This window comes from Notamacropus eugenii, chromosome 3 (genome assembly GCF_028372415.1).
Source record: "Notamacropus eugenii isolate mMacEug1 chromosome 3, mMacEug1.pri_v2, whole genome shotgun sequence".
NCBI lineage: Eukaryota > Metazoa > Chordata > Mammalia > Diprotodontia > Macropodidae > Notamacropus > Notamacropus eugenii.
In genome coordinates this window covers 286580930-286592356 of record NC_092874.1, presented here as the reverse complement: position 1 = coordinate 286592356, position 11427 = coordinate 286580930, and the positions used below count along the sequence as shown (strand labels likewise).

The 11427-nt window shown below is 45.5% G+C and overlaps 1 protein-coding gene across 2 annotated transcripts in view; it reads left to right on the top strand.

The window, feature by feature from the left end:
- The first annotated feature begins 6917 nt into the window (after nt 1–6917).
- Nucleotides 6918–11427, top strand: part of NT5DC3 (5'-nucleotidase domain containing 3) — a 76287-nt gene continuing 71777 nt past the window's right edge. Inside the window, exon 1 of one of the 2 annotated variants that reach the window (XR_011977384.1) lies at nt 6918–7423. Coding sequence is in view for 1 of the 2 variants with exons in the window: in XM_072655760.1 (XP_072511861.1) it covers nt 7219–7423 (205 nt within the window). In the remaining variant the exon portion in view is untranslated. The remainder of the gene's footprint in view (nt 7424–11427) is intronic. The other variant, XM_072655760.1, reaches the window with a different exon arrangement.

The window sequence follows — 11427 nt, the reverse complement described above, 5'->3', positions numbered from 1 at the left end:
CTGGTGGCTTACTTGTGTGGTCATTAAAACTCTCCAGAATGCAGCTTTCACAGATTTTAGCCAAAAAGAATTAGAAAGATCCTATATAATTCCTAAGTACATTGATGTGGATGGAATTATAGGGATCTTATGGAATGTTTTACCATACAGGTTACATTTTGGGGTAATATATTAACAAAATATTATCCAAATGTTCATTTGTAGAAAGTTATGTTGCTGTGGCCTGTATAGCAGTGCAAAAGTTATGAATGAATTTTCAAAACAATGTCATGGTTACCGAGCATTTTCGTGAAATAGGAAAAAAAGTCCTCTTATATTTTAATAAGAATAAACTACAGTCTGGGCAGGCAGGTAGCACAGTGGATAGAGCTCTGGGCCTGGAAGTCAGGAAAACTTGAATTCAAATGCGACCTCAGACACTTAGTCGCTGTGTGATCCTGGACAAATCACTTAGCCTCAATTTTTTTTCCTCAGTTATTTTTTCTCAGTTTTCCTCAGGAAATGAAAAACCACTCCAGTACCTCTGCCAAAAAACCCCAAATGGGGTTGCGCAGAGTCACAGGACTGAGAGAACTGACAAACCACAACCAAAATTATAATCCTCCTAGAACTGAAAGGAAAGTACCTTTACGGGATTGTAATAGTGAGAATGACGATGATTCTACCTCATGTTTATGTATAACACTTTACTGTTACTATTTATTTACCCTTTCACATAGGAGGCAGCTAGATGGCATAAGAAGCTTGTGCTTTGAGAAAATAAGTCCTGAGGTCAAATCTAGCTTCAGACACTTACTAGCAGCGTGACCCATAGGATCCTAGCCTGCCCAAGAGCAGTCAGGGGCCCTTGGAGGCCTTCTGGACCCATCCCTTCATTTTATAGATGAGGCTAGGGAGACCCAGGGAAATTAAGTCACTTGCCTAAAGATATATAGATAAGCCCTAGTGGAAGGATTTGAATCTGAGCCTTCCGACCCCCAAAGCCACTCTTCACCTGTGCCACATTGCCTCCCTTGTTACATTTGGTGGATTGTCTGTCAGTGAGTCCTCAATCTAACTACACAACTGACCCAGCCTGCCCTCTGGTCATATGTGGTCTTGATTTCTTCTACGAGACCTTCTATGCATAAGGTATTATTGGTAATGTATTACTCAAGAATGTGTTGGGATGTGTTGCATCTTTCCACTATCTTTGTCACCTGTAGCTTGTATTTTTTTCATATTGTACTGTTTTAAGATTTGTGACTGTATGATATCGGTGGGGAAAAATATACAATATGGCTACATATATCTATACTTTTAAAACCAAAAGTCAATAAACATTTTAGTGTCTGCTTTGTGCTAAGCACTGTGCTAAGTGCTAGGGATACAAGTAAGAAAAAGACAATCCCTGCCTTCAAGGAGCTCATAATCTAGCTTTATAAAGGGCCAGCTCCTTATATTCAGTTAGGAGCCTAGCTTATCTTCCATCTGCACCCAGTACCTGTTCTATGTGAAATTCTGGATGGAGTGTTCCAGGAGGACTAGCACTGATTCCAAATCCACACCTCTTTCTTTCTCGCTAAAACATGAATTATTCTAGCAACCAGGATGGATGAAAGAAGCTGAGAATGTTTATTTAGCCTGCATAAGAACAGACTTGGGAAAGTGGGGGTATCACAGATGTCTTCCAGTACGTGATGGGCTGTCAAATGAATGACAAATTAGCTTTGTTCAGCTTGACCCAAGAGAATGAGGGATAAAGGGTGGAAGCTTCAGAGGCAGGGTTAGCTCATTATATGGTAAAACTTCCCAGTCGTTAGCTATCCAAAAGTGGGATAGGCTGCCCATGAGGGAGCAAGCTGGCTGGATGCCCATTTGGGGGGGATGCCACATTCAAACAGGAATTCCCTGTGCACTAGATGACCCCTGACATCTTTTCCAGCTCAGAAATTCTGTGATTCTAAGTGCACACTTGTACTGTTCAGTGTTGAGATCTGAATAATGCTATGGAAAAATACACTTAACAGTGGATGAAAAATAGTTTTGAAATTCATAGAGAAGACTCTTTTTCCCCTGAGCTAGTTCTCTTTCTGCCACAGGTCAGCATTATTCAGAAATTTGTGGAGTTGCCCACCAAAGCCATCATGGAATCAATCCTATTTCATTCCAACCACTTTAGGAAGCTAATGAATCAAGGTAGATCTTGTATCTCTCTGAAGATAATGTCTGCAAGGCATCATGAGAGCAACACATTATCTTTTCCTTTGTGACAGCTAGTGTTTGTAGTCAGCAGGGACCTAATGAGGCAAAATGATGAGCTGGTTCAGATTCAGTTTGGGCAACATTTTGTTCTTCCTGTTTTATGACACCCTTTTGTGTACTTTGTTGCAATTAAAGTGGATTAGTAGCTGTTTTGTAACTGTGCAAATTCCCATTGGCCATCCTCTATCCCTGGGATACCATCTATCCTTATTCTTGCCTTTCAAGAACTTTTTTCTTTATGTTAAGTATCCCCTCCTCCATAAACTTTCCCCTTTAAGTGCGCACGTGCACACGCATGCATGTGCGCGTGCGTACGCGTGTGTGTGGTGTGTGTGTGTGTGTGCGCGTGTGTGTGTGTGTACAAGAGAAAGAGATAGAGAGACAGAGATGGGGAGGAGAAGAGATGGGGGAGAGGGAGAGAGAAGGAGGAGAGGGAGAGATATAGACAGAGACAGAGAGACAAGAGAGAAACAGAGGAGAGAGATAAGTAGAGAAGGAGGGATTGAGGGAGGGCAATCCTATCTTCTGTGCTTCGATAAACATAAAGTTCAAAGTCAAGAAACAGGCTAGAAAAAATGAGCAAACAGGAAAAAAAAGAACTTGCCCATAAAAACTACTGTAGTGGCAAGGAAGACCAAGATACAAACTCAGAAGAAAACAATGTGAAAATAAGTACAAGTAAACCCTCAAAGAAAAATGTTAATTGGACCCAAGCCCAACAAGAATTCCTGGGAAAGTTAAAGAAAGAGCTCAGAAGGCTAGAAGAAAAACTGGGAAAAGAAATGAGAATGATGTGAGAAAATTATAAAGAAAAAGAATTAACAGCTTGGTCTAAGAGGCACAAGAAACTGAAGAAAATAACACTTTAAAAAACAGGATTGGCCTACTGGTAAAAGAGGTGTAAAATAGGGCAAATGGAAAAGGAGGCACAACAGTTCACTGAAGAATGTAATTCCTTAAAATTAGAATTGGCAATAAGAATTTGGAATGGAAAAATAGAAAAAAATCTGAATTATAGATGAAGGAGAGATAATTTAAGAATTATTGGACAACTACAATGCCACGATCAAATGAAGACACTGGACATCATATTTCAAGAAATTATGTAGGAAAACTGTCCTGATATCTTAGCTCCAGAGAGTAAAATAGAAATGGAAAGAATCCATTAATCACCTTCTGAAAGCGATCTCTAAATGGAAACTCTCAGGAACATACATAGTTAAAATCTGGAGCTTCTAGGTCAAAGAGAAAGTATTCCAAGCAGCTAGAAAGAAACAATTCAAATGTTGTGGAGCTACAGTCAGGATCACACAAGATTTAGCAACTTCAACATTAGAATTTGATATGCCAGAAAGCAAAGGGTCTAGGATTATGACCAAGAAAAACCTACATAGCAAAACTGAGTATAATCCTTCAGGGGAAAAAAGGATATTTAATGAAAAGGGGACTTTTAAGTGCGTGTGTATGTGCACCCATATGTGTATGTATGTGTGTATGAGAGAAAGAGACAGAGAGGGAGAGACAGTAATGGAGAGAGGAGAGGGGATGAGGGGAGAGAGATATGGGAAGATGATTCATGTAACTCCTAAGAACTTTTTCATTATTAGGACATTTAAAAGAAGTTTACGTAGACAGAGGGCATGGCTATAAGTTGATTTTGTTGGAGTGATCTCTTCTCCTCCCCCCTGAAAAAAATGAAAGTGTGAGAAAGATGGATGCACTGGAAGAAGGTGGAAGGAAGAAATAGAAAAGAGGGGAAAATTTTCTCAGATAAACAGGGCATTCAAGGAATTCCTTTTATAGTGGAGGGGGAAATGTGGGTAGTGGTGGTGGGCAGTGCTTGCTCACTCTCAATGGAATTGGTTTAAAGAGGGAAGAACACACACATAGTTATCTATAGAAATCTCTTTCCCAATAGAGAAATAGGAGGGAAAGGGGATAAGAGAAAGGGTGGTGGTGGTAATAAAAGGAAGGGTGGATTAAGGGAGGCAGTGGCTAGAAGCAAAATAGAGCAAAATAGGAGGGACAGAATAAAAACAGAGAGAACAAGAAACAGAAAATGGATTGGGATTACACACAGTCACCATTACAGTGAATGTGAATGGGGTGAGCTCACCCATAAAACAGAAGTGAAGAGCAGAATGGGTTAGAAACCAGAATCTAACAACCAATTCTGATTTGAACTCAAGAGTTTGCCTAACTCCTAGATTCAGTGTTGTATTTGCTCCTGAGGAATTTGGAAGTTGCCAGGGTGGAGTGCAGCAATGGCCCATTCATTCAGATCAACATTCTGCCTTCAGTTAGAGTCCCAGCGGATGGACCACAAGAGGACCTGATCATTCTGATGGTACCCTCAAAGATGAGGTATTTCAGGGCTTATATTAGTATGTAACATAGCTTTAGGGTCTGCAAAGTGCTTTTTATATGTTACCTCTTTTGATCCTTACAACCATGCTGGGAGGTAGGTACTCTTCATTTTATAGATGAGGAAACTGAGGCTTGACCAGGGTCTCACAATAAGAGACAGGATTCAAATTCAAGTCTTTCTGATTCCAGGTCCAGCATTCTATCCACTGTCCCGTCTCCTCCCTTACTTAGGACATTCCATGAAAGTTGTTAACTAGGGCAAACCCCTGTAGTATGCCTCCCAACACTTTGATATAGGTAAAATCAGGCTAAAATTAACATTAAAGATAGCCTTAAAGGGGAAGCGAAGTTTAAGGGAAAAAAAGGAGAGGAGCAAGGTACACTTTGAGGAGCTTAGCTCCCTGCTTAGCCTTGATGATTTACTGAAAGGCAGTTCCAGTAATGGAAGGAACATTAGATTTGGTATCAAGGTGACAAGGGTTGAAATCTTGGCTTTGTTCCTTCCAAGACACATCTCTTGGAGTCTCTCTCATTGGTAAAATGAGGGACCACAAAGGTCTCCTTCACCTGTACAATTCTATGATAGTGGTGGGGGTGAAGATATAGCTATATGTGAATGATTTTGTTTGTTTACACAATCATTTACAGCAACAATTAAATATGGCCCGGTAGTGCCTCCCTAAGCTTCATCTAAAACAGCAGAATCTTGGGAACTCCAGGCAGCCGCACACCAAGGATAGCTCTGGGCACACCACAGTTCACACAGTAGCCATATAGTCAGTGAAAAAGATGACTGGAAGCTGCTCAGACCAGAAAACCCTCTGTGGGCTAAGTGATGCTTTTCATTGCCCTCAATTCTGCATTGAGTTCCTTACTACCTCATTTTCTAAGTTTCCTTGCTTTTATATTCTTCCTGTAGGAAGGTTTTATTCCCTCCTAAATTCTTCAAATCAGTGCTTAGAGTAGCAATTTCAGGATTTCAAAAATAAAATTTATGATTCTATAATCTGGGTATTTCCAGTTATCTCAGTGGGTGTTATGCATGTCAAGCAATCCAGTGAGCATTTATTAAGTACCCATTATGTGCAAGGTACTTTGCTAGGGATACAAAGACTAGTTTAAACATTTCAGCCTGTGGGGAGCATACATTCTACAAATGGTGGTGAGGGGAAACAGTGTCTACTGATAAAGGAAAAAAGTACAAGTAATTTGCCCAGCCAAGGAAAAGCAATGACTTGGGGAAAGAGTGGGGAGAATTCTGTAGGAGGTTTGCTTTGAAGGGAGCCCAGAGGAGACTGAACATTCTATGGTAGATAGGCTGAAATAAAGGCATGAAAGTAGGAGAAAGAATTTTAATAACATGTTTAATTGAAATTCACATTCAATTTAAGTAATACATATACACTCAAGAAGGGGTTGGGAAATTGACAAAACAAAACATTATTATAGGAATCACTGGTATTGGGGGTCAGTACTAGTTGTTTTTATGTCTCAGTAATTAGAATTATTCTGAAAAGAGACATCAGAGTGTCATAATCAGGAAATCCTGGGTTCAAATCCAGTTTGCCTCAGTTTCCTCACCTGTAAAATGAGCTGGAGAAGGAAATGGCAAATCATTCCAGTATCTCTTCCAAGAAAACCCCAAATGGGGTCATGAAGAATCGACAGGAATAAAAACGACTGAACTTTCTAACTAGTGGAAATAACACAGGCATCATCATTTCATTACTGTTAAAATAATTTCGAGAGGACCATGGGATGAAGACCATAGATTTAGAGTTGGGAAAGACATCAGAGGCCATGCAGACTATTTTACAGCTTCCCCAGGGAGGGGGAGTGAATTGCTCAAGGTTCCAGCATCGGAGGTGACATTTTCGCCTGGTCCTCCGATCCCACCTTCGAGTGTTTTGTATGAATGGAGGATGTTGCAATGCTTGGAATTAGGGTTAGGGATCGGACTACAGGGAGGTGAGGCCACACACCCTCGAACTCGGGTTCCCGGTCCCCATCCAGCACTTAGTTCCTTTTCTTTGGCACCTCTGGGTGCAGGCTGAATTCACCCCCGTAAGCTGAGTGCCCAGGAAAGGAAACTCGCAGTCCGGGGAGGGTAGGCACGTAGGGAGGGGGAGGAGGGGAGCAGGTGTTCCTGCCTCCCAGCCAGCGGCAGCCTCGAGGGGCTGGGCGCTGGGCACATACGAGCACACGTTTCCAAGGCTAGTGCCCGGAGGCGGGGTGGAGGTGGAGGAGGCCACGGGCGCTGTCGCTCTCGCTAGGCCGCTCTCTGCATTGGCTCCGGAGGCGCCCATGGCCCAGCCTCCCCGCACCGCCCCCCGTGCCACTTTGCACCAATGCCCGCGGGCTCTCCCCAGACCGCCTCCTCCCGTGCGACAGACTCCGGAGGAGCGAGGCCGCCGCTGCTACGGACGCCGCGAGGAAGTGACTTAAGCCGGCCTCCCCGGGGAGCGCGGGAGCCCCCTGCGGAGCAAGAGCCAGGCTGCGCGGCCCCCGGCCCCGAGCGCCCCGCCCCGGCCGGCTGCGGAGCCGCCACGTGCTAGCAGACGCAGCCGCTGCCGGGCTCCCGGGGCGGCGCAGACGGGCGGCCAGAGCATGGCAGCGGCGGTCGGACCCCGGCTGGGCGGCCGGGCGGCAGCGGCGGCGCTGCGAGGGCTGCTGGGCGACTGTCTTCGGGGAGCTCCGGCCCCCGCCAGCCTGGGCTGCAGCGCCCGGGGCTTCTGCACGGAGGCCGGAGCTGCCCCGGACATGAAGAGTTTCCTGTGGCAGCGCTACCGGGAGGCCAAGCAGGGCACGGAGGGTGAGTGTGGCCGGCGCGCCTCGGGGCTCCGGCCGGCGGCCACCCTCCCGGGCGGGCGATTCACCCCTTCCGGGTCGGCAATCCATTCGGAGGGTGGTCTAGTGAGTGGAGAGGGTTGGGGAGGCTCCCCTGGTTACCTCCCGGTGCGCGGCGGGGGCGGGGCCGCTGCCGAGCTTGCTTTCTGTCCAGGGGGGCAGACCGGCGCTTTTCTTTCCTGGGGTTGGTGCATTTGCTCGTTCCTACGATTTGCGGTGAGGGTCTGGGGACGATCCCCTGCGCATTAACTTCAGTGAAGGGTGAATTTTCTCCCACTGTGGCCTCTTAGCTAGCTAGGCTAAGGGCCGAGGTTCCAGGAAAGGAGCAGGGGGATGCTGGGATCCAGGTTGATTCCAGCAGGATTTGACCTTTGGGGAAGCAGGAGCATCCGTAGCCCCCTTGCGAACCCTTTCATGCCCTCACACTGATTAGCATTGAACTTGACTTTCTAGAAGCAGTCATCTCTTGGTATTGTCCCAGGGAAAGGTGCAGATGTGTGCCTAAGAAACTTAAAAACTTGCCTTCTAGGCAAAGAGCTCTCCCTTTCTCCTCTTCACCCTTTCCCCTTCTCTCTCCTTGTGTGTCTCTCCTTGCTCCCCTCCTCCTCTCCTCCCCTCCCCCTCCCCCCCCAACCCCGCGGTGATCTATACAAACAAACCAAATACCACAGTTCTCGGCGCTTTCAGAGTTCCTGAGATATTCAGGTCCCCCAGGGAAGGTTTGTTCCCATCTGCTCCTCAGACAGGGAGGGGAGTCCCAGCCAAGCATGGCCTTGCCTCCTGCTTGTCTGAAGCGTCTGCTGCCCAAATGGTTGGCAATAAGGGTGACTTGTATATTTTTGGTTAACCTCTGTGAAGAGGGACTTTTCTGCATGTAAGAAAACATGTCAGCATGGCTCTGTTGCTAAGCAATTGGTGACTGGTTCCTTGCAGCTTCTGATGTCTAAGTAGTCTGTGAGCTTTCTTGTGGTGTCATCTCTGTTAATTTGGAATTGAAGAAACCAAAGACATTTGTTTCAGTCTTTGTGTGAGTGTTGGAAGTATTGCCTTCAAGTGGCTACAAATCCTGAACTCCAGGACAGAGAAGAATTTCCAAGTTTACCTTAGCCCGAAGTCAGATATGCTTTTCAGTATTGGGGTCACCATCTCTGCAATCAGGAGCCTTATCACTAGCCCTGTGTATGACTTTGTACTTCCTCTCTTTGGGCCTTGATTGTCTCATTTGTAAGATGCTAACAAACATCTGGTGTGGCAACATCAGAGCCTAGGACAGTGGAAAGGATATTGAATGCTAAGATTTAGAGCAGGAGGGGCCTTTAGAGGTTTGAACTCCTCAGTTTATGAGTAAAGTGAGGCCCAGTGAGAGGGAACGACTTGTCCAAAGTCACTCAGGTAGTTAAGTGCCAGAGTTAGGATTAGAACCCAGGTTATCTGGAACCATTTAGCTTCTGTATATTGTGGTGTATGGGGTGTAGGGTGTGTTCAGGGAGGACCAGTACCTTTGGTGTGATGGCTGTCGAGCTCTTTTTGGGGGTCCTTCCACCTTTGGTGTCCACCTAACTCTCACCTGTGGCTCCAAGAAGCTGCAGCATGCGCAGCGGCCACACCCCAGTAAACCCTTAGGCAGCAGATTGATGGTAACCAAGGGTTCTCATACCCATTGTTGAGTTAGGGGGTGTCTACCCCAAGCATATGAAGACTTTATCTGGTGGAATGGGTGGATGAGAACAATTTGTTCAATGACCATGAAGGCAGATGAAGCAGGTGATGTGGAGTGCTTAGAGCCTGGTTAGACACTGAAGACGCCAAGGTCATCCACCGCATCCTGAGCCATCGCCAGCTATCTTGACTCTGTCCTGCCACTGGACTATGATGACTGGAGGAGAGAGTGAGGCTGACAACTTCGTGCAATTCTGCCTCACTTAAATCCAATTTATGCATGAATCAAAAGACATCAAAAGACAAAAGACAGGAAAAAAGATTGTGGCTTAAATGGAACCTCATCCATTCCCTTGAGGCAGAGCAGGTATTATATACTTTGTTATAGAGGACGCAGTTGAGATTGGCCCAAGGTTTCGTGGTGTGGGACCAGAACCCATTTTTTCTGTCTTTTTAAAGTTCATTTCTCTCTACACTATTGGGATAAATGAGAGTGTAGGAAAGTAGTGTGGGACTCTGACTGGGAAGCCCTAGATTCTGTTGCTTGCTCCTGGTGTCATTGGGACTGTCATTTAATCTCTACCTCAGTTTTCATACCTGTAAAATGAAGCTGGATGGGAGTTTTTAACCTGGAGTTTGTGAGCTTGATTTTCAATTTTATCTTATTTTGGCGACTATTTCAGCATAATTGGTTTCCTATGTCATTCTTTTTGGTTTATTTTATGCATTTAAAAACATGATTCTGAGAAGGGTCCATAGACTTCCCCAGATTGACTATCAAGGGGGCCAGGACACAGAAAAGGTGAAGACTGCTCCCCTCCCCCCATGCTCTCCCACTCCATCCCACCCCATCCCACATCCCATGACCTTAATTCTACCTCTTCTTGGGAGTACATCTGTGACCTTGGGGGAATCACTTCACTTTTCTTGTCTGTGAAAAACAAGGACAAGATGAACCTTGAAGTTTCTTTCATCTCTAAAATTGTGGAATTTAAGAAATGAATGTCTCATCTCATTTCTTACCACTAAAATGCTATGCTGATGGTGAGGATGACAGGAGCTTGCAGTTCGGTGGCACTGGGAGATTTGGGAAGCCAAAGGCAAACATTGTGTTCAGATTGTTCCAGCTTGAACTTGAGCAGTTGGGTCCCGCCCCCCCCCCCCCCCCCCCAATTGGGGCTTGTCTTGCACTTAAATTGTTTCTCCTCAAATGGAAACTTGTTTGGAAGCTCTCTTTCTTTCCTTTCCTCTTTTCTCTCTTTCCCTCCCTCTTTCCCTCTCTTTCTCCCTCCCTGTCTCCCTTTATCTCTTTTTCTCTCTCTCCCCCATCCCTTCCTCTCTCTCCCCCATCTCTTTCTCCCTCTTTCCCACTCTCATCCTTCTCTCCCCTCCCTTCCCTCCCCTTTTCCTTCTCTTTCCCCATCTCTCTTTCCTCCTCCCTTCTCTCCCCTTCAATCCACCTTCTTTCCCCACTCTCTTCTTTCCCCACTTTATTCTTTCTTCCTCTCCTCTCCTTTCCCCTCCTCCCTCCCTCCCTCCCTCTATCCTTTTCTCTCTCTCCCTCTCCCCCTCCCCTCAACCCTCCTTTCTCTCTCTCATATACCCCACACCTATCCAGAGCTCAGTGATCTCTAATGCACTTGAGACCCAGGAAAAAAGCAATCAGGCTTCTCAGGATCTGAAACAGACACTACCAGCTCTGTCTCTGACACTGGGCATATTTGCTTGCTTTCCTGGAGGTCCTTTCTATAGGTCCTTTCTTGGAATTTGTACTTGCTTTACCCCTAAATTCTACTCCTATCATGTAATACAAATTACAAATGTAATACAGTTTTTTTGTGTATGTGTGTGTCTGAATCTTGGTTACTTGTTTTTTTTAAGCCCAGATTAGAAGGTGTTTTTTGGTACTGGGAAGGCCAAAACCATTGTAGGGAAAAGTAAGGGCTGCTAAAACTAAGGAAAGACACAGAAATCATGGGCAGCATAGGAGCCAGTGGCCATCACACAGTGTCACGGGTCTGAAGGCATCATTGTTCTGCAATGCAGCCATTGATAGACGGGAGGGGACCCATTATCAGTGAGGAGGGATGTTGGGAGCATCTTGTTCAACCTTTGGTCTCACAGATGGAGAAACCACAGGCTTTTGAGGGCCAGGACTATTTTTCACAGCCGAGAGACTGGCACCAGTAGATGCTTCATAAATGCCCCTCGAACCAATAGTTGGGGTCTCCAATTTATCTTCTACAGATCTTGTTTATACAGAGTTTTTTGCATGCTCTGTCTAGAGTGTGAGCCTTTCTTCTACCCCCA